The sequence below is a fragment of the Nerophis lumbriciformis genome, linkage group LG33 (genome assembly GCF_033978685.3).
Source record: "Nerophis lumbriciformis linkage group LG33, RoL_Nlum_v2.1, whole genome shotgun sequence".
Classification (NCBI taxonomy): Eukaryota; Metazoa; Chordata; class Actinopteri; order Syngnathiformes; family Syngnathidae; genus Nerophis; species Nerophis lumbriciformis.
In genome coordinates this window covers 13,730,532-13,755,000 of record NC_084580.2, presented here as the reverse complement: position 1 = coordinate 13,755,000, position 24,469 = coordinate 13,730,532, and the positions used below count along the sequence as shown (strand labels likewise).

Genomic DNA, 24,469 nt, shown 5'->3' with positions numbered 1-24,469 from the left:
AACGTCTATTGTTGTATTAGATATTGTTAAATTGTTCCCGAATACATGTGTTGATATAAAAAAAGTGTTTGCCAAAAAAAAAGTATGACTGGATTCTATAAAGGTAAGACAAACATTTGAGGGGGGCATAAAAAATTGTTTAGTGGGGCCCCTGCTAATATTTGTTTTCCGCCACATGAGCTTGTTAAATGTGCACTGCTGGGACTTTGTCCACAACTGATTACTACATGTAGGACAAACATATTTGTGGTTACTGTAAGGATTTGTGTTTCAAATGATTTAGGCCTTTATCGTGTCATAAAAATCAAAGAGTTATGATATCAATGAGATTGACTGGTTTTGATTTGATGATGATGTGCTTCTACCTGTTAATATCGGACTGCCGATATTATCGGCCGATAAATGCTTTAAAATGTAATACGTAAATTATCGGTATCGGTTTTAAAAAGTACAATTTATGACTTTTTAAAACGCCGCTGTGTACACGGACGTAGGAAGAAGTACAGAGCGCCAATAAACCTTAAAGGCACTGCCTTTGCGTGCCGGCCCAGTCACATAATATCTACGGCTTTTCACACATACAAGTGAATGCAATCGCATACTTGGTCAACAGCCATACAGATCACACGGATGGTGGCCGAATAAACAACTTTAACACTGTTACAAATATGCGCCACACTGTGAACCCACACCAAACAAGAATGACAAACACATTTCGGGAGAACATCCGCACCGTAACACAACAGAACAAATACCCAGAACCCCTTGCAGCACTAACTCTTCCGGGACGCTACAATATTGGCCCAAATTCCAAGCTGCTGTTTTGAGGCATGTTAAAAAAAAAGAATGCACTTTGTGACTTCAATAATAAACATGGCAGTGCCATGTTGGCATTTTCTTCCAAAACTTGAGTTGATTTATTTTGGAAAACCTTGTTACATTGTTTAATGCATCCAGCGGGGCATCACAACAAAATTAGGCATAATAATGTGTTGATTCCATGACTGTATATATCGGTATCGGTTGATATCGGAATCGGTAATTAAGAGTTGGACAATATCGGAATATCGGCAAAAAAGCCATTATCGGACATCTCTAGATATTAATAATGTGTTTGGATGCATTCATTAAATCAATTATTCGTTGCTAAAAATGGATTCAATGACACATCATCTGTGCATAAAACAAATCAATCAATCAAAATATTACTTTGAATCACTCTGGCAACCATAAGTTGTCGTATGGGGTAGATGATCATCATGTAAACAGTAGAGTATGGACTTTATTATTATATATGTAACTCTCTTATGGGTAATCTAACAATTTATGCAGAGATGAGCTATGTCAATATCAAAGTATTATATTGAATCACATTTAGCACCCACGAATACAGTAATGTAATGAATACTTCCCAACACTATTAATATTTATTATGTGCATTAACAAAGAACAATTAACAATCTCATTAATATCATAGAATTTGCCAACTCCTTAATTTTTAGGACACGATACTGGTTTGAATAATTTTAAACACATACCGATGCGTGGCGGGAATAATATATGTAACTTACAGTTGTTATGTCACGATCGATGACTGCTGCTGATGGCATCATAGGAGTAAAAATCAAATAAGTCCTCCTCACTTTATCGCAGTTATACACATAATACGATGTAGAAAATGTTAAAGCCACCCATTTTGGGTTAGTTTTTGGCAGGGACTCCTAACTTCCTCATCTGAAGAGGAAAAGCATTTTAAAGGCAGTCATTCATAACCAACCCACAGCCCTCTTTCAATGTACGCCGTGATAGAGCTGTGATTGGATATACTCCGAACTTGTCCCACCCATAGACAGGACAAAATTAAATATGATTGGATTTCGTTTATGTCAACATTTTCGGCTCTTTTTTTTTACTTAAGTGAATTGTTAGTTAATTGTGTTATCATCTTAGTCAACGTGCCTTTGTTTTGATTAAATATTGTCCTATTTTTCCCTGCTCTGATGTAAAATAAATGAATAAATAAAATAAACAGCTTCCAGCCCATGACGCCGGGTATGACGAGGTAAAGTAAGGTAAATTATACCGTATTTTCCGGACTATAAGCCGCTACTTGTTTTCTACGCTTTGAACCCTGCAGCCTATTAAACGATGCGGCCAACTTACAGGTTTTTTCCCCCGCTAACGGTTTAACTTAAAAGGTGTGTTATTATTGGTGCTATAGCGCTATCTTTTGGACGAGTTTGCTCACTGCAGGCGCTGCGATTGAACGTGTACAGTATTTCCTTCTATTTAGTGCCTTGAACCAGAGGTACAAGTTCTGTCTTAGACTGAGACAAACTTTTAATGATCCACAAGGGAAATTTTTCCACACAGTAGCACAGTTACAAAAGATGGAAAGGATAATGCACACAAGGGCACAAAAAGAGGACGAAAACAAAAGGTATAAAAGTACACAAAAAATGTACCGTAGTAGCAATATAAAATATAACATATATTTAATATTTACATATTTTATATACAGTATATAATAAATTATATATATATATTATATTATGCGACCCCGAAAGGAACAAGCGGTAAAAATGGATGGATGGATATATTATATAATCATAATATTATATAATATAATATCTTCTAGTTGTTTCTACTCGTATGGTTTCTTCATTCATCACGCCAAGCAACGTTTGTAAGTTTTACAATCTAACTAATACAATTCATACTTCCTAAATCGTCGCATGTGTGATGTCTTTAGGAGTGTTTTCATGCATAGTTGTATGCGCTATCCTAATGTAATCAAGCTAGCGTAGTTAGCATGAGCTAATATCTAACGCATTTACGAGGGTCTGTGTTGGTATTATTAACTTACAATGGCATTTACTTTCTACTGTTTCAGTTACAAAAATTGACATGACAGTGACTTTTGTTTTGTTTGATCATCCGTTTTACTGCCGTGTTACAGGCACTGTTTGGAAACAATTAAGGTATGAAAAAAAACATATACAAAATCTTTGTGTGTAAATAACCCATTTCATAATGTATATACACTACATTGCCAAAAGTATTTGGCCACTTGTCTTTACTCACATATGAACTTGAAGTGCCATCCCATGGAATTGTCCAAAATGTTTTGGTATCCTTTCACTGGAACTAAGGGGCCAAGCCCAACTCCTGAAAACCCAACCCCACACCATAATCCCTCCTCCACCAAATTTCACGCTCGGCACAATGCAGTCCGAAATGTAGCGTTCTCCTGGCAACCTCCAAACCCAGACTGGTCCATCAGATTGCCAGATGGAAAAGCGTGATTCATCAGTCCAGAGAAGGCGTCTCCACTGCTCTAGAGTCCACTGGCAACGTGCTTCACACCACTGCATCCTATGCTTTGCATTGAACTTGGTGATGTATGACTTAGTTACTGCTGCTCGGCCATGGAAACACATTCTTTGAAGCTCTCTGCGTACTGAATGTGGGCTAATTGGAATGTCACATAAAGTTTGGAGCTCTGTAGCAACTGACTGTGCAGAAAGTCTTTGCACTTTGCGCTTCAGCCTCCGCTGAACCCTCTCTGTCAGTTTACGTGGTCCTACCAGTTGGTGGCTGACTTGCTGTTGTTCCCAAACTCTTCACTTTTCTTATAATAAAGTTGACTTTGGAATATTTAGAAGCGAGGAAATTTCACGACTGGATTTGTTGCACAGGTCGCATTCTATGATAGTTCCACGCTGGAAATCACTGAGAGCGGCCCATTCTTTCCCAAATGTTTGTAGAAACAGTCTCCATGCCTAAGTGCTTGATTTTATACACCGGGCCAAGTGATTAGGACACCTGATTGTCATCATTTGGATGGGTGGCCAAATACTTTTGGAAATATAGTGTATCTGCGGCTTATAGTCTGGTGCGACTAATATATATATTTGTATATATATATATATATATATATATATATATATATATATATATATATATATATATATATATATATATATATATATAATAGGGGTGTAACGGTACGTGTATTTGTATTGAACCGTTTCGGTATGGGGGTTCTGGTTCGGTTCGGAGGTGTACCGAACGAGTTTCCACACGGACATATTAAGTAGCGTAACGCACGTTGTGTAAACAATGCACACCGAGGCACAACACACGGCATGCTAGCAGCTAACGGGCTACGATAGACTGACCATACGTCCTCTTTTCACCGGACATGTCCTCTTTTGCGGAGCTGTCAGGGCGGAGTTTCTTAAATGCCTCAAATGTCCGGCATTTTGAGTTAGGGTTGCGTGTATTTTCAATGTACGTTCAGGGTTAAGAAAGGGTTAAAAACAAAACAAATTGTGCACGCAGCAGCATTGGTGAGGGAGGGGCAGAGACAGAGAGAGAGAGAGTTATGATAAACGTGCATGCGTCGCCAGGCTCTGCTTTTTATTCATAGATTTATCAGATTTAATTTTTTATTATCTATAGCAGGGGTGTCAAAAGTGTGCCCTGGAGGCCATTTGCGGCCCACAGCTAATGTTTTAAAGGCCCACGGCACATTCTAAAAATACTATTAAAATAAACAAAAACATAACAAAAGTGAAATAAAAAAGCTTAAAGGTTAAATGTAATTTAGAAAAAGTTGCAATGTTGACTAATAAAACAAAGCTGTTTTTTTTTTCTTTCAAACTGTCATTGCTCAAAACGTAATATTGAATCAAAATCAATGTTATTATGAATTATTGACCTATCCAAGGTTCCGATTATTTCACATCAAATATTCCACTAAGAAAAATATTTTTGGTGGAAGATTTTGCAAATTTGGTAAATAAATAACCCAAAAATGTATATTTTGTTGTTTTCTTACTGTACCAAAAATGAACCGAACCGTGACCTCTAAACCGAGGTACGTACCGAACCAAAATTTTTGTGTACCGTTACACCCCTAATATATATATATATATTTAAATTTTGTGGGTTCGGCAAATACAGTTTATGTGAAGCGTTGAGTTATTTTCAGTGGATCGTTAATGTACTACACAAGATGTACGTACACGGATTACTCAAAAGTATATACAAGTTGACTTTCCATAATGTTGTCTCTTGAGAAGATATACAGTAATAACAATGGATGCTATACTGTTATACAGCTCACTGCACATACCGTACTGTACACTACTACTCACTTGACGTCAATTTCCATTTCAGCGCCATTAGCACGATTTTGTTGGGAGTAAACATAAAGCGGGGTACCTCTGCTCTAACAATACCAGCAGCCAATAATCCTCGAGCGCAGCATCACCATGAGCGCCTTAGTCTCCAGGGAGATGACTAACACCTGTGTCATCAGGGGGAGATCTGCTGCTGCAACCCGTAATCCCGTCTAGTTCGGAGGGGTTTTGACGGGAGGGAATCCCGTAACAGTTGTGACGTTCACGCCGACTGTGGAAAAGAGCCTGTCCCTAATCCACTGTGACGTACGTGCTTTGTAGTGTGTAACAATACAGGATGTCCCGCTCGTCATGACACGTCCGTGCATGCAGGATACACGTTGATGCTGGGAATGGTGAACAGGGAACGTCCTGAGTGAGTAAGGAAAACATCAGCCGATGATACGCTCCTCACTATGATTTATTCATAACTTTTACAGCATTAAGAGACGATCCTCAGACTGAGCGTGCAGCATCCAAAGTATTGAGATACACCGACTTTGTAGAAGATTAAATCAATATATCATCCCCAGACTACATTGGATTGGTTTTAGCGCTGATAATATCAACATGGTCTCCGTATTCTTCAATTCTTCTCAGGGGAAAAAAAGTCAGGATCCCCCTACTGTAAGTGCATTGATCACGGGACCAAACACGTTTCTAGAACATGCAAATGAGAAATTGAGTCAACTGTAGAAATGCCCTGTTCAATGTTAACAAGTGTAAACAGTCTTACTGTAAGTTGAAAATCTCTTCCCACAAAAAAATAATAATAATGGAAAGCAAAATAAATCATCGGTTCCAGGGTCAAACTGTTCTTAAACCTTTTTCACCAAGTAAAAAAACATAGCTCTCCAAGTACCACCATAATGACCACCATTAAAATACAGTAGCCTAGTAAGCCTAAGTATGCATTAAAAACAAGTATTCAACATTAATAATTTAGCCACTCTAACATTACACGCAGTTTGAACAGGAACACTGTTTGAATATAGGAAAATAAAACCCTGTACGTAAATGAAGTGAAGTGAATTATATTTATATAGCGCTTTTCTCTAGTGACTCAAAGCGCTTTACATAGTGAAACCCAATATCGAAGTTATATTTAAACCAATGTGGGTGGCACTGGGAGCAGGTGGGTAAAGTGTCTTGCCCAAGGACACAACGGCAGTGACTAGGATGGCGGAAGCTGGGATCGAACCTGGAACCCTCAAGTTGCTGGCACGGCCACTCTACCAACCGAGTTATACCGCCCAAGTGATTGTAGATGAAGCCTGCATACCACTAGTGGTACATGCACCACAGTTTGAGAATCACTGACTTAGGAGACAATGTTTTAAGTATAACTTTTAACTGTATTCAAAATAAGTGAACTACAAAATCCAAAACCAGTGAAGTTGGCACGTTGCAATTCCTTTTCAACTTATATTCAATTGAATAGACTGCAAAGACAAGATATTTAACGTTCAAACTGGTAAACTTTATTTTTTAGCTTATTTGGAATTTGATGCCTGCAACAGGTTTCAAAAAAGCTGGCACAAGGGGCAAAGAAGACTGAGAAAGTTGAGGAACGCTCATCAAACTCTTATTTGGCACATCCCACAGGTGAACAGGCTAATTTGGAACAGGTGATTGGGTATAAAAGCAGCTTCCATAAAATGCTCAGTCATTCACAAACAAGGATGGGGCGAGGGTCACCACTTTGTGAACAAATGCGTGAGCAAATTGTCGAACAGTTTAAGAACAACATTTCTCAACGAGCTATTGCAAGGAATTTAGGAATTTTACCATCTAAGGTCCTTAATATAATCAAAGGTGTCAGAGAATCAGGAGAAATCACTGCACGTAAGCAGCTAAGCCCGTGACCTTCGATCCCTCAGGCTGTACTGCATCAACAAGCGACATCAGTGTGTAAATGATATCACCACATGAGCTCAGGAACACTTCAGAAACCCACTGTCAGTAACTACAGTTGGTTGCTACATCTGTAAGTGCAAGTTAAAACTCTCCTATGCAAGGCAAAAATCGTTTATCAACCACACCCAGAAACGCCGTCGACTTCGCTGGGCCTGAGCTCATCTAAGATGGACTGATACAAAGTGGAAAAGTGTTCTGTGGTCTGACGAGTCCACATTTCAAATTGTTTTTGGAAACTGTGGACGTCGTGTCCTCCGGACCAAAGAGGAAAAGAACCATCCGGATTGTTATAGGCGCAAAGTTGAAAAGCCAGCATCTGTGATGGTATGGGGGTGTATTAATGCCCAATACATGGGTAACTTACACATCTGTGAAGGCACCATTAATGCTGAAAGGTACATACAGGTTTTGGAGCAACATATGTTGCCATCCAAGCAACGTTATCATGGACGCCCCTGCTTATTTCAGCAAGACAATGCCAAGCCACGTGTTACAACAGCGTGGCTTCATAGTAAAAGAGTGCGGGTACTAGACTGGCCTGCCTGTAGTCCAGACCTGTCTCTCATTAAAAATGTGTGGCGCATTGTGAAGCCTAAAATACGACATTGGAGACCCTGGACTGTTGAACAACTTAAGCTGTACAGCAAGCAAGAATGGGAAAGAATTCCACCTGAAAAGCTTTAAAAATTGGTCTCCTCAGTTCCCAAACGTTTACTGAGTGTTGTTAATTACTGAGTGTTGTTAAAAGGAAAAGACCATGTAACACAATGGTAAAAATGCCCCTGTGCCAACTTTTTTGCAATGTGTTGGTGCTATTAAATTCTAAATTAATGATTATTTGCAAAATAAGGTTCTGGTCAACTTCTTTTTTTACACTTTCATAATTAAAAGCAAGTAGAAAAACAAAAACTCAAAAAGACACGTCCTCACAATACAGGTGAGAGGTCAAAGGTTGTGCCAATAATAATGAACGTATGACAGCTGAACAGGCAGCATGATGACAACACACTCACATTGACCTCACAGCCCACGTAGCTCCTTTATAAAATATGTGTGTGTTTTTGACACGCCTTCTCTGGGAATGTCTCGGTGAGGAATTGCACCATCTTTGACGTCACACCAGGAAAAAGGTTTTTCTTTTCTTCTCCTCACTCTTAACATAAAAGCTCTCCAAAAGGAAGTATAAATATTTCCCTAAAAGGAGCGACTTAATCGTGCAGAAGGGAAATATTTGAGGAGAAGAGATATCCAATCATCTGTGGAACATCATGTCTGTCCCCTTCACGCCCGTGAACAGGGGAACACGTCTCACATCCAAAGATGGAAGATTTGGTTACAACCGAGACTATGTAGAGAATAGACACACTGCAGCTTCCCACACGAGTAAAGTTGCATGATAGAATTTCACGACACCGAACTGACTCGTGCTGGTTTAAACACAAACACAAATGTGAGGTTAAAAGTTTGAGGGAAAAAAAAGTGAGAAAATACTCCTCTCCATCACATGATACATAAACCTTATTTTTCATGGACTCTGACCTGTCTGTTGGAAATGCACTTAACAGAAAAGAAAAATAGTTAGGCTTCGCTACACATCTTAAAACAACCTCTCCGCTCAATATCTCTCAGACAGCTACAGAATTGCAAGTTGTAAGTTGGATAATTTTGTGTTTTTTACATTAATAATCCATCCATCCATCCATTTTCTACCGCTTATTCCCTTTACCAATTTTATTTTGTTACACACAGTCAAACTGGTTTTTAAATGCTTGGATAACTCTGCTCCCCAATTGCTCTGCAAGGCAATTACAAGACTGCAAAGTGGTACCAGATCTACCACCCGAGCAATGTCAAGAGGCGTTCCATTCCGTAGAACATCTTTTGCCCAGACTGCCCTTTCAATAAAAGGACCACAACTATGGAACTCTTTACCTGACACTTTGAAAAGTATACCTGCACTTGTCACTTTCAAAAAACAAACAAAATTGTGGCTAGTTGAGCAACAATCGTGTTCCCATGTTTAGTTTTTATCAATTTTCACTACCGTATTTTTCGGACTATAAGTCGCAGTTTTTTTCATAGTTTGGCCGGGGGTGCGACTTATACTCAGGAGCGACTTATGTGTGAAGTTATTAACACATTACCGTAAAATATCAAATAATATTACTTAGCTCATTCACGTAAGAGACTAGACGTATACGATTTCATGGGATTTAGCGATTAGGAGTGACAGACTGTTTGGTAAACGTATAGCATGTTCTATATGTTATAGTTATTTGAATGACTCTTACCATAATATGTTACGTTAGCATACCAGGCACGTTCTCAGTTGGTTATTTATGCCTCATATAACGTACACTTATTCAGCCTGTTGTTCACTATTCTTTATTTATTCTAAATTGCCTTTCAAATGTCTATTCTTGGTGTTGGGTTTTATCAAATAAATTTCCCCCATAAATGCGACTTATACTCCAGTGCGACTTATATATGTTTTTTTCCTTCTTTATTATGCATTTTCGGCCGATGCGACTTATACTCCGGAGCGACTTATACTCCAAAAAATACGGTAATTGGTTTTTATCTAGTCTGCACTTTGTCTGTGTTATTATTATTATTGGCTTTTATCTAGTTTGCACTTTGTCTGTATTATTTCTATTATCATTATTATCGACTCATCTTTGCCTTATTCTATTTTTTATTTTCCTATTTTAATGATGTTGGATCTGTGTTGTTGATGGGGACAAGTGTTGTAAATTAGCTTTGGCTACAAACACTATGATGCATATATTGGATAACTGTTTCAGATGTCTTATGTTTTTGTATCTTTCCCTATTTCAAATAAACCTTTATATATATAAGCTACCCTAGCATGATGTTGCTGTTAAAATGTGTGTGTATTGTTAGCACCGTAGCTAACATAGCTATGCTAGTGTCGCTAACAATTGTGTCCTCCTTAACCACTCCTTAACCTTACACCAGGGGTGTCAAACGTACAGCCCGAGGGCCGGATCAGCATAACAGTGTTTTTTTGTCCGAAATTGTCAACTCCGGCAAACGAAATAGACCAGAACAAAACACAAACTCTGTTAGAGACAGGCATCAAATAACACAGCTCATTACCATTAAATCTATAGGAGGGTTGCATATGACATCACATCCGTTTTTCTAGCAGTTAGAGCAGTGGTTCTTAACCTGGGTTCGATCGAACTCTAGGGGTTCATTGAGTCGGCCTCAAGGGTTCGGCGGAGCCTCCGCCGCTGAGGTCAATACACAACCGACTCATTGTGTAAATAACAACTTTTCCCTATCGGCGTATTATGGATACCCCCAAACAATGTTCCCTTAATTTTCCATATGCGTGAGCAAACGCAAAAACTCCTCGAGCATTCAGTGGAGCACATGTGAACGACGTCAGACGTGCACATGCACTGTGGTCACACCAGCAGCACACCTGTCCCAAACTTGACTAGATGACAAGTTAATGTTTTATTTCCATGAGATTATTTTCTAATATAAGTATTTTGGCCCACTTACAATGACAATAACAAAAATATTGTTTTTCATGAGCTGTGTACTAGTATTGTATGTCTGGGTGGAGGGTCCTGCTTTGGAAATAATTTTTACCCCTTTCAGATATTGCATTTAGTTCCCACTTAAACATTCACATGTTGTACAATGAGATGTAAACATGGGATCATGTGTACATTCCTGTAACTTTCTGTTTGTAAAATATATATTTATTAGTATTTATTTAATATAATAACATAATTTCATGATTAATATTTATAAATTAAGATTAAAAATTAAGAAAAAAACATTTTATTTTTCACTAAAGAAGGGTTCGGTGAATAAGTATATGAAACTGGTGGGGTTTGGTACCTCCTACAAGGTTAAGAATCACTGAGCTCGAGTGTAGCATTAAAACAAGTACAATGCATCTCTCCTGGACATGAGACGTCTGAGTAGGTATTCCGACAAATTGGTACAATTTGACGGCCATTTAGAACCCGAAACTGGCAAGTACGACACAAAAGGACACTTGCCCCCCCGTTTTTTCGTGATGATTATGAGACATTTTTCACCTAAATGAGAATATATGGACCTCCTAGCAGTCGGCATCCTATCGATAGCAGACCTTGCACAGTAAGTGATGTGATTTAATATGTTTGTTGGCTCTCATAAAGTCTGCAGTGAGTAATTGTCAGTGATGAAGAAAAAAAACCGTTGTGATGTTTAAAATTAATAAAATACTTAAATATTAAATGTTATTAAAAATGTAATATTAATAATAATAAGACGATAATAAAAACATTACAAAAAAGTGCAGTAGTTGCCCTTTAATGCTTAAGTCATTTGTATTGGATCTCATTAGATGGCACAGGCCATTAATCAACAACACCCACGGACAGCGCAGGGTTACATGGACACTTGACACAAAGCACAGGAGTCATTGAGATGCAGGTCAAAGGTTAGAAAAAGGGGCTGTTTTTTTTTTTATACGTTTATCATCCTTGTGATATCACACACTACTTGCAGGTCACATATGCAAAGAGTTCTATATCACGTCTCGCTCTTTCTGGTTTGTCTCGTTCTGTCATCTGTTTGTTATTGTTGTTCTCGTCTCGCTGCATTAGCTCTGCCTTCAGTGCTCCATTCAGGGAAGCCATTCAGTCGTGACACACACAAAAAAGGTCACAGACTAAACCAGTTTTGCTACTCCTCAACTGGGAACGACTTAGTTGGCGTTCTCAAACAATCGCACACTGAACCCGTCATGCGAGCAACATTGTCGTTGAACCCGGTGAGACCGAAAAGAGACAACAGACAGAGTCCAGATGAAGACACTTCAAGTCAAAGTCACACATTCTCAATCCTCCAGGCTTTATCTCAGCACGCCATGATACTGCTGCTTTATCAGTGGGCTGGAGGTGCGGCAACGGGTGTAGCACTAACACGCCTATAGCCCCTAGAAAAGGGGTCGGCAACCCAAAATGTTGAAAGAGTCATATCGGACCAAAAAATACCCAAAAACATCTGCCTGGAGCCGCAAAAAATTCAGTCTTATATAAGTCTTATAATGAAGGCAACACATGATGTAAGAGTATACATTAGCTATATTAGCCTACTATCAAAATTACTTTGTCACAGGCTGAAATTGTATATTTATTCTACGCATTTTTACAACATTGGAAAACATTAGTAAAATGGAGGCTTCTCACAGGGTGAGATAACTCTTGCAAATGACTGGCTTAGAATGGCCAAAGGTATAAATGTGTGTGTCCAAGTTAAGGAAACGACAGGCTGTCGTTTTCTAATGGATTTATTACAATCAGCAATAGAATTCATAATTTTATAGCTGCATGCTGGGTGATTTCAGGGGTTGTTTAAATTGAATTCAATTGATGCATTTTGTGTTTTAGTTTAAATGCTGCTCGTTTTTTGTTTTTTTCAGGAAATGTATTATTAAAATAAATCTCCTGCATTAAAAAATGTCTTTCATTATGCATTTTCTTGCGTTTGGATCATTCCAGACGCTGCGGTGATGTGACCCCCCCCACCCCCCAAAAAAGTGGGTTTTATAGATGCTCTGCAAGTCTACTTCTAAAATACCAATAAAAAGAGCTACATGTCTGCTGTTTGTTTGAAAACATAGCAAAACGTCACAGGTAGAAGCATGATAACATGCAGTAAATGATCCAGTGGCTCCCTGGTGAACACTGCGAAAAGACGTAAAACATGTTCTTTAAATGAACGAGGAAGAAAACGACAAAGAACAAAAAGAAGAGAAAGAAGACGACAGATAAGAGTAAGAGTAAGAATAAGCAAAATAATAAGTAGCATAAAAAGAGAAAGAATAAGAACAAGGAGGAGAAGAAGAAAAAGAAGAGGAAGAAAATGAAGGAAAAGACAAAAAGGAAGAAGAAGAATAGGATGGGGAAGCAGAAGAAGAAAAAGAAGAGAAAGAGGAAGAAGAAGAAGAAGAAGAGAAAGGAGAGGAAGAGAAGACTAAAAAGAAAAATGAGAAGAAGAGGAATAGGATGGGGAAGCAGAAGTAGAAAAAGAAGAGAAAGAGAAAGGAAAAGGAAGAAAAAGAAGAGAAAGGAGGGGAAGAGAAAACTAAAAAGAACAAAGAAAATGAAGGAAAAGACAAAAAGGAAGAAGAAGAATAGGATGGGGAAGCAGAAGAAGAAAAAGAAGAGAAAGAGGAAGAAGAAGAGAAAGGAGAGGAAGAGAAGAATAAAAAGAAAAAAGAGAAGAAGAGGAATAGGATGGGGAAGCAGAAGAAGAAAAAGAAGAGAAAGAGAAAGAGAAAGAGAAAGAGAAAGAGAAAGAGAAAGAGGAAAAAAAAGAAGAATAAGAAAAAGAAGAAGAGAAAGGAGGGGAAGAGAAAACTAAAAAGAACAAAGAGAAGAAGAAGAGAAAGAAGGAGAGGAAGAGAAGAAGAAAAAGAAGAAGAAAAGAAGAAAAGAAAGAGGAAGGAGAGGAAGATAATGATAATAATAAGAATAAGAACAAGCAGAAACAAACAAATAAAAGAAGAAAAGGCAGAAAAAAATTAATAGAAGAAGAAGAAGAAGAGAAAGAAGAAGGAGAGGAAGACAAGAAGAAGAAAAGAAGAGAAAGAGGAAGGAGAGGACGATAATGATAATAATAAGAATAAGAATAAAAACAAGCAGAAACAAATAAATAAAAGAAGAAGAAAAGGCAGAAAAAAATAAATAGAAGAAGAAGAAGAAGAAGAGAAAGAAGATGAGAAAGAAGAAGGAGAGGAAGAGAAGAAGAAGAAGAAGAAGTAGAAGAAGAAGCAAAAGAAGAAGAAGAATTAGAAGAAGAAGAAAAGGAAAAGGAACAAAAAAGTAGCAGAGAAAGAAGAAGGAGAGGAAGAGAATAATAATAATAATAATAAGAAAAAGTAGAAGAAGAAGAAGCAAAAGAAGAAGAAAAAGAAGTTGAAGAATTAGAAGAAGAAGAAAAGGAAAATGAACAAACAAGTAGAAGAAGGAGAAAAAGAAGAAGGAGACAAGTACAAATGTGTGAGTGCATCTTCGACAGTTTTATTGCTTTTTAGTTACACCAAAAATTAACTACAAACTTTTATTTTTATACTTGCTTGTCTGCTAAAATATTGTCTGCACAATTAACACGTGTTGGTGATGATGACATTTTGACACAGCAAAGGATCTTTTTGCAATTATTTTAAGGGAAAGCATGTATGTCTAAATTCTAGCAAATAACTGCGCATGTACAAAATTGGTCCTGCATTGGGGAAGTGTCTCAGATCCGCATGCCAGCACACAAACGCTACAAAAGAAGAATGCCTGCAGTGCAGTGTAAAGCGTAGCATTTTTATCATCCATGCCAATCAGCTTATCATGAAGTGCTACCAGCAGCACTATATCTACTGTGATTATTACGCACGCTGATAAACAAGAAAACAGACCATAATAGAAAAGATGGCACACACAAATCTGTGTAACATTCTGAACGCTGAGTGGTTTGTCACAGCCTTCAAGTATCTACAGATGATTAGAACATCTCCGGGTCATTACCTGCCTGGGTATGATGTCTGAAATAAGACGACGTCTGAGAGTGTGACACTGCAAGAACATATTTACAGTGTCCTCCCCCTCCTCGGCGTGGAAGCTGGGGGACTTATTTGTCAGAGGGAAATGAGAGCTGACAAGCAAGGACGAGTTGAGACATGAGGTGGAGGGCAGGGCAGGTTGATGCTTCAGGGCTGCATCTTTCTTTATCTGCACCACAGCCTGTGGAAAAGAATGCCAGAACCACGCCAGCTCCTGCTACTCAATTGTGACATCACAAGCAGACGCCATCGCCATCCCCAAAGCCACACCTTATGACAACAGGTAAAGGGATTTCTCCAAACTGTTTCCTCAAAGCTGGAGGCAAACGTTGTGCTCAGTCATCCACATGACTCTGTTTTGGGGGGGGGGGTTCCACTTCGAAATAGTACCACGAAAACCAAGTCGCACTGAACACATCATTTGGACAGAGACATGCTAACAACCAACCAAAAGGGTCTCCTGTTTTTACTTCTGTGCATGAGGAACGATATTAAACAAGTGGGCTGGCTCAGGGTGGAGGACAGAGTACAACAACTTGCACTGAGCCTGGTCTATAAAATCCGCTACACCTCCCTGATACCGAAGTACATGTCAAACTACTTCCAAAACGTAAATGACCGCCATAACCACAACACCAGAGGGAGCTCCACAAACCACGTTAAACCCAGATTCCGATCTAACAAAGGTCTTAACTCATTCTCTTTCTATGCCACATCAATATGGAATACACTTCCAACAGGTGTAAAAGAAAGTGCATCTCTATCCTCCTTCAAAACCGCACTAAACGAACACCTCCAGGCAACTACAACCCTAGCCTGACCCCTTACCCCCACCACATCCCACCTACCCGGATTGTTAATAATCAAATGTAAATAATAAATGGGTTGTACTTGTATAGCGCTTTTCTACCTTCAAGGTACTCAAAGCGCTTTGACACTACTTCCACATTTACCCATTCACACACACATTCACACACTGATGGAGGGAGCTGCCATGCAAGGCGCTAACCAGCACCCATCAGGAGCAAGGGTGAAGTGTCTTGCTCAGGACACAACGGACATGACGAGGTTGGTACTAGGTGGGGATTGAACCAGGGACCCTCGGCCATTCTTCCACTGCGCCACGCCGTCCCAAATAATCAAATGTAAATAATCAAATGTATATACTTGTTCTTATGCTTTCTGAGCTCACTATGTTCACTGCTCGCTGTACATATCCTACTAAGTCAGACCTACACTGTTTCAATGTCCATTTCTCAGATGATATAATTGTTGATGACTGAAGTGCTGATATCAACGAAACCTAATCCCCCCCCCCCCACATCCCACACCCCTGATTGTAAATAATGTAAATAATTCAATGAATATACTCTGATGATTAACTTGTGTGATGACTGTATTATGCTGATAGTATATATTTGTACCATGGATTGATTAACGTGGACCCCAACTTTAACAAGTTGAAAAACTTATTCGGGTGTTACCATCCATCCATCCATCCATTTTCTACCGCTTATTCCCTTTGGGGTCGCGGGGGGCGCTGGAGCCTATCTCAGCTACAATCGGGCGGAAGGCGGGGTACACCCTGGACAAGTCGCCACCTCATCGCAGGGCCAACACAGATAGACAGACAACATTCACACTCACATCCACACACTAGGGCCAATTTAGTGTTGCCAATCAACTTATCCCCAGGTGCATGTCTTTGGAGGTGGGAGGAAGCCGGAGTACCCGGAGGGAACCCACGCAGTCACGGGGAGAACATGCAAACTCCACACAGAAAGATCCCGAGCCCGGGATTGAACCCAAGACTACTCAGGACCTTCGTATTGTGAGGCAGATGCACTAACCCCTCTGCCACCGTGAAGCCCAGGGTGCTACCATTTAGTGGTCAATTGTACGGAATATGTACTGTACTGTGCAATCTACTAATAAAAGTTTCAATCAGCAAAGTGGAGACTGTGGTCAAGATTCCTGGTCTTGGGCATGAACCAAGGCATAGTCTACTTTCGCCACCCTAAGTTGAAAATTGCAACATGTTGATCTGAGGCAGCACGGTCGTACAGGGGTTAGTGCATGTGCCTCACAATACGAAGGTCCTGGGTTCGATCCCCGGTCTTTCTGTGTGGAGTTTGCATGTTCTCCCCGTGACTGCGTGGGTTCCCTACGGGTACTCCGGCTTCCTCCCACCTCCAAAGTCATGCACCTGGGGATAGGTTGATTGGCAACACTAAATCGGCCCTAGTGTGTGAATGCGAGTGTGAATGTTGTCTGTCTATCTGTGTGATGAGGTGGCAACTTGTCCAGGGTGTATCCCGCCTACAGCCCGAATGCAGCTGAGATAGGCTCCAGCACCCCCCGCGACTCCAATAGAGACAAGCGGTAGAAAAAGGATGGCTGGATGGATGTTTATCCTAAAGGCCTTAGTGGCCACATACGTGGACAGCACCTTTTAGCTCTTATTTCCAAAATTGTGTACACTACTGAATTGGGGTCTTATGGCCCTTATGTGGACACTTATACTGCCATATGGTGGTGACAGAAGAGTATAACATACAATGGAATTTGGAAAAAAAAGTGTAAAAATAAGAATTAGCATGTCACTAAACATGAAATACACGTTTGTTACTTATGAACTAAGTACATCATATAAAAAGATGATTCTTAGTTTTTATTCTAATTAGGGTCCAATAAACCCTAATTAGGTTTATTGCTTGGGCCTTTAAGAGTAGCAACGCATCAAGGCTATGGTGGCCACTCTTCGGGGAGGATGGCACTGATGCGTAAAAGGTTTAATTCTTCCAAATATTTTCTGGCTCTACCGGTTAAGTCCCTCAAATCGACTGGTTGATCGTAATAGACTGGTTAGCGACCCCATTATGTGCGTTTGTTTATTAAGAGTTTTGCCTGAATAACATTTTCCTGACGTTTTTAGGAAAATATTTTAGTGAATTAAATGGAGTGAACACTATTGTCAATCATCCATCTTCTTTGTCCCTGTGGGTGGAGGCGGCGCCGCTAGCATACACACAAAGAGAAGTTGCAGCCTTGTAACATAAATGTATTAGGGCTGGGCGATGTACCGAGTTTGTAAGATGTATCGATATATTTTTAAACAAGGTATGAATTAAGAAAATATCTTAATTAGAGATGTTCGATAATGGCTTTTTTGCCGATATCCTGATATTGTCCAACTCTTAATTACCGATTCCGATATCAACCGCTACCGATATATACAGTTGTGGAATTAACACATTATTATGCCTAATTTTGTTGTGATGCCCCGCTGGATGCATTAAACAATGTAACAAGGTTTTTCGAAAATAAATCAACTCAAGTTATGGAAAAAAAATGGCAACATGGCACTGCCATATTTATTATTGAACTCACAAAGTGCATTGTTTTTTTTAACATGCCTCAAAACAGCAGCTTGGAATTTGGGACATGCGGAGGTTGAGGTGGGCGGGGTTGGGGGGGGGGTGTATATTGTAGTGTCCCGGAAGAGTTAGTGCTGCAAGGGGTTCTGGGTATTTGTTCTGTTGTGTTTATGTTGTGTTACGGTGCGGATGTTCTCCCAAAATGTGTTTGTCATTGTTGTTTGGTGTGGGTTCACAGTGTGGCGCATATTTGTAACAGTGTTAAAGTTGTTTATACGGCCACCCTCAGTGTGACCTGTATGGCTGTTGACCAAGTATGCATTGCATTCACTTGTGTGTGTGTGAAAAGCCGTAGATATTATGTGATTGGGCCGGCACGCAAAGGCAGTGCCTTTAAGGTTTATTGGCGCTCTGTACTTCACCCTACGTCCGTGTACCACTCCGTACAGCGGCGTTTTAAAAATCATACAATCATACATTTTACTTTTTGAAACCAATACCGATAATTTCCGATATTACATTTTAAAGCATTTATCGGCCGATAATATTGTCAGTCCGATATTATCGGACATCTCTAATCTTAATATCGATATAATTTATTTCACGTTAAAATGACCAAACGCCGCTTATTTGTGTTCCTTGATTATATTCTATTAAGCCCCTACCCTTCCTCCTTCCAAGACGTACTTGAAGAATAGATGGTTACAATATAAATATTTGACAGATGAGCAGAAAACAGGCAAAGATAAAATGGTTTAGGAACTAATGTCAATGTTCCACCACTCCTGTCTCAAAGACACACAGACATGTCCCACCAACCGCCAGAGCCAAAATACTCTTCCTTCTTAATCTTTTACAAGCAATAATTCGGTTCAGATGCTGTTGATTGCACAAAATCCTTGAAATTGCCACAAATGCAGCAGGACTGAGACCTACTAGAATTTGAAGCCATGTTTACTTCTGTAAACACTGCAGCATGAGTGACTGCATGACGTCATGTCTGCATGTGGGTCAGATTATTTTCACATTAGACATACATTTTTTGGGGGCAATGAGAACTATTACATAAACAGATCAAATCTGCCAAAAAAAAAACAATCGAAATTGGACATCCTACCCTGCAGTGTGAATTAGTTTTTGAGATGGCCTAATCGTGATCATAGGATGGAATCAGGGGCCCATAATTGCCTCTTTTTACTCATCGGCTGATTGGTCTTTGAGCTGCTGAGCCCAGCCGATCTTTACCGCAGCTGTGTTCTAGTGTTTACATGCTAAAAATTGTACAAATAAACAATGTTTCTTCCAATTACCTTTATCACTGGAGGACTAAAGGAAAAAGAATGGCTAAGCATGCTACACACACACACACACACACTAACGATCCAGATGTCGATATCATCGATACCAAGTATTGCATCAGTATATAAACAATACTAAAGTGATTAGATCGACATTTGTCTTTTTTTTGTTCTTATTATCACAACATATTTTTGTGGTGTTTTTTGTTATTGTTTACAAACTCAGGAAATACTTTTCAGGTTACAGGAAGGTTTTAAGGGCAAAACCCAATTGATTTAAACGGGAGCCAATTTGGGTTTTGTTTAGTTTTTGTGTGTTAGCAACTTTATTTTGGTAAAAAAAAAAAGAAGAAAAATTTAAAAAGTTGTCGCATTCGATACCACAAATACATAATATTACATAATCGGATTTACAACATTACAAGAAAATTCTAAATCAAATGAGATAATCTATATAAAATGTGTTATTGTGTTTACTTTACTTACTTTCTAAACTTTCTTACTTTTCAGTTCTAGAATCTATTCTCAAAGTCTCGAAATTGGATCGGATCTGAGGCCCCAAAAAATATGATGAGGATCAGAGGCCAAAAAAGCATTGTTGCCCATCAGTGACTGAACAGGTAATATAAATAGTACCGAGTACTACTTGGATTTGCAGTTGTCGAGCTGAGAAGGTATATAAGATATATAGGTCTGCAACAACTAATCGATTAAATCGATTATAAAATAGTTGCCGATTAATTTAGTCATCGATTCGTTGGATCTATGCTATGCGCATTCGCAGAGGCTTTTTTTAAATTTAATTTAATTTTTTGTATATATATATATATATATATATATATATATATATATATATATATATATATATTTTTTTTTTTTTTAATAAACCTTTATTTCTAAACTGCAACATTTACAAACAGCTGAGAAACAATAATCAAAATAAGTATGGTGCCAGTATGCTGTTTTTTTCCAATAAAATACTGGATAGGATAGAAATGTAGTTTGTCTCTTTTATCCGATTATTAATCGATTAATCGAAATAATAATCGAAGGATTAATCGATTATCAAATTAACCGTTAGTTGCAGCCCTAAAGATATATAAGGGTCATGTGTGATAGTTAGAAGTATAGTTCGTCTCCTGGATTTGCTTCTCTACCTGTGGTGAAATATTATCCAAGAGGAGACTGAGGGCAGCAAGAAAGCAAAGTGGAGACTAAGGCACAGCAACAAGATCAACTAAAAAAAGATCAACCTTGTGGTTAGAGTGTCCGCCCTGAGACCAGAAGGTCGTGAGTCATACCAAAGACTATAAAAATGGGACCCGTTGCCTCCCTGCTTGATATATATATATGCCCCCCCCCCGTCCCCCCGCCCCCCCGAATCTCCCGAATTCGGAGGTCTCAAGGTTGGCGAGTATGACTTATAGCTTGTTTTAAAATGTCTCTGACAATCTTGCACTTTCTGTTTTGGAAATGACATGAATGTTTGTGCCACTGCTTAATAACTGTTTAATAAATACACTTTTGGTAAATTGACTTAGTTGTGATTTCCCTCTCTGCGTGAAAGTTTAAAATGAGCATATATTAATGCAGTATGAACAAGAATGTTTTAATGTAGACACATAGAATCATCATACTGCTGTGATTATATGCATCAAGTGTTCATTCAAGGCTAAGGCAAAATATGGAGATATATATTGTGTATATATGGCCTAAAAATATTGAGATATTAATAAAAGGCCATATCGCCCAGCCCTACACTGCAAAAAGTCAGTGTTCAAAAACAAGAATTTTTTTTTTACAAAAATGAGGGGTATTTTATTTGAACTAAGCAAAATTATCTGCCAATAGAACAAGAACATTTGGCTTGTCAAGACTTTCCAAAACAAGTAAAATTAACTAACCTCAATGAACCCAAAAATACCTTAAAATAAGTATTTGCTCACTAATAACAAGTGCACTTTTCTTGGTAGAAAAGAGACCTTTTTGCTCAATATGTTGAAAAATATTCTTAAATGAAGTACATGCTAGTGCCATTATCTTGACATAATAATATGCGCTCGGCATTACATTTCTTGAAACCAGCAAACTTATACTAAAAACTAATTTATTGTTCTTAATGGAAAGGCAACAAGGCAACCGCTTGTTACTCTCGGGGTCTCCTAGCCGCTCAGGCAAATCATATGGTCTAAAAATGAATTTTTCCATCGACAACATGACATCATCGCGTCAAGTGCGTGCTCTTTCAGTCAATTAGTGCGTTTATATACAGCCCGGCCCACGGCCAAATTTTTTTAAATAGTAATTTTGAAGAATTTACCTGAATGTGCATGAACTATCTCTGTTCAAAATACATGTTTAAATATTAACTGTCAGTTTACTGTACTGTGTCAACTGTACTACTATATGAGTACGTATTTTCTATTGTTTCATTGAAAATAAAACAGCAAAGTCCATTTGGCTGTCATCTGTTTTAATTATGAGACACAATTGTGTCAAAGTCATGATTTTTTTTGTTCATGCTTGAAATAAGAAATTATTACTTTAAATAAAGTAGTTTTATTCTTGTGAGTGTTGATGACACAGCTTTGCAACAGTTGATATTCTAGTTTCAAGCATGTTTTACTCAATATAGGTCATAAAATCTTACCAACAAGCTGTAATATCTTACTGAGATCATTTAGGACCAAAACCCTTAAAACAAGTAAAAGAATCTAACATAAAATCTGCTTAGTGAGAAGAATTATCTTATCAGACAGAAAAGAAGCAAATATCACCCTTATTTGAGAAATTTCATCTTACTTAGATTTCAGTGTACTTTGAAGTGTTCTTTTAATTGCTAGTGAACGACCAGCAGTGGCTGACCACGTACTAGAACAGGGGTCAGCAACCCGCGGCTCCGGAGCCGCATGCGGCTCTTTGATCACTCTAATGCGGCTCAGCAGCTAACTTGCTGAACCCCCCAATTTTCCCGTGAGACTTCCGGATTTCAGTGCCTCTCACAGAAAACCGATTTTCACCCTTACAGCTTTAATAAGGGCGTGCCATGATGGTACAACATTTGGCGCCCTCTACAATCTGTATTAACAGCGTGCCAGCCCAACACTTGTTTTACAATATACATCTTCTGCTTGCACACGTACGTGACAGCAAGGCATACTTCCTCAACAGCCACACAGGTTACACTGACGGTGACCATATAAAACAACTTTAACACTCTTACTAATAATAAATAAATAAATAAATAAATGGGTTGTACTTGTATAGCGCTTTTCTACCTTAAAGGTACTCAAAGCGCTTTGACACTACTTCCACATTTACCCATTTACACACACATTCACACACTGATGGAGGGAGCTGCCATGCAAGGCGCTAACCAGCACCCATCAGGAGCAAGGGTGAAGTGTCTTGCTCAGGACACAACGGACATGACGAGGTTGGTAATAGGTGGGGATTGAACCAGGGACCCTTGGGTCGCGCACGGCCACTCTTCCACTGCGCCACACTTTGAACCAAAACCAAACAAGAATGACAAACACATTTCGGGAGAACATCTGCACCTTAACACAACATAACAAACACCCAGAATCCCATGCAGCCCTGACTCTTCCGGGGTACATTATACACCCCTACTAAGACCACATAAGGGAGGAAGGACTGGTGAACAATAGACAGAAAACAGGATGGAACATCGGGAATGTTGCCTGCACAAGGAGGAGGTTTTCGTCTATTTACCATAGTCCTTCCGTGTTCTTCAGCGAGCTGGTGGAGCGTGACCTTGGCTTTAGAATGATACTCATGTTCTCCTGCGCATCCACCGGCTCCACACACACACACCTAACTCATACACACACTTAACTCCTACACACACTTCAGGGCCACCCGGAGCCCTGCGTCCTCTCCGCAGCGCTCCCTTTCCCCCCCAGTATTTCCAGAGACTTCCTGGTGAATTGAATCCTCCCGCTTCTTATTCCTTCCTCCCGCCGGTTGGAAGTCGGAGCCCGCGGTGCCCTCGCCCACCCTTCGCCTCTCCCACCTCTGCCCTCACTCCCGCGGCCGCCGTGTGTGAGAGTCGCGGCACTCTCCACGCTCTGCCTCACCGCAGTCCGCCTTAGTGGGGGAGTGGGCGGGCTTGTTTTGGTTGTAGTACCTCCTTAAAGGGGCGGGGCCTGTTCCACCCCGTCCTGGCCCATTCTTTTTTATTTATTTATTTGTTTTTAATTTTATAAACTTTTATTTATAAATTGCAACTAAAGAGGCATCGTTTTTTTATTTTTTTTTTATTTTTATTAAATCAACATGAAAAACACAAGATACACTTACAATTACTGCACCAACCCAAAAAACCTTCCTCCCCCATTTACACTCATTCACATTCATTCACACAAAAGGGTTGTTTCTTTCTGTTATTAATATTCTGGTTCCTACATTATATATCAATATCAGTGACGTGCGGTCACTAGAGGCAGGTGAGGCGGGGCCTCACCTGCCATCATGGAAAGAAAAAAAATGTTAAAAGAAAAAAATTGTATTAAGTTGTTATATGTATCTAGTGATTATACTATAAAGTTATTTTCCGTTTAACTTCACCAGTTTTAGATTATTTTTATTCAAAATCGCTGAATTTTCACATTTGCCGTTCAAATACTGAAAAGAGACGGTGTGGTGATCAGCAGCCAGTTGAGGCACGTCACTCAATTGTGCCTCACCATGGATTGCGGACTCGGCTAACTGCTGGCCTGCTGTGCAGTGACACCGTTTTGCTATATGAATTATATTATACATTTCCATAGTTTAGTTAGCTGAGGTATATAATGTACAGTGTATTTTGTCAACAACAGTATGTGTGTAACGTATTTCTTGTGCTGAGCAATCATAAAACTGCTGCGAAGACGCACTGGCTGAGGCTCGCGTAACCCCGCCTCCTGGTGCCGGTTATTGCACCTCCGCTGCAGACTGCACCCCCCGACGGGAGCGCCACACCAACCAAAGCCCAAACCCAAACCCTCCACGTGCAAGACCGAATCCACCCAAAAAAAGTCACTTAACAAGAAGCCAAAAAGTGCAAAAACAACATTGCTCGCGCCGGAGGAGCCGTGAACGACT

At 39.4% G+C, this 24,469-nt stretch overlaps 1 protein-coding gene across 5 annotated transcripts in view; it reads right to left on the bottom strand.

Annotated features, from left to right (window-relative positions):
* The window catches only part of pde4d (phosphodiesterase 4D, cAMP-specific), a 475,712-nt gene that overhangs the window by 75,947 nt on the left and 375,296 nt on the right, over window positions 1–24,469 (bottom strand). The window contains exon 1 of one of the 5 annotated variants that reach the window (XM_061928992.1): window positions 23,099–23,574. The exons of 3 other annotated variants lie outside the window; for them this stretch is intronic. In XM_061928992.1, the coding sequence (XP_061784976.1) occupies window positions 23,099–23,163 (65 nt within the window). In that variant the 5' untranslated portion in view covers window positions 23,164–23,574. Of the gene's footprint in view, window positions 1–14,653; window positions 14,780–23,098; window positions 23,575–24,469 lie in introns of those variants that run through there. One more of the 5 variants, XM_061928993.1, reaches the window with a different exon arrangement.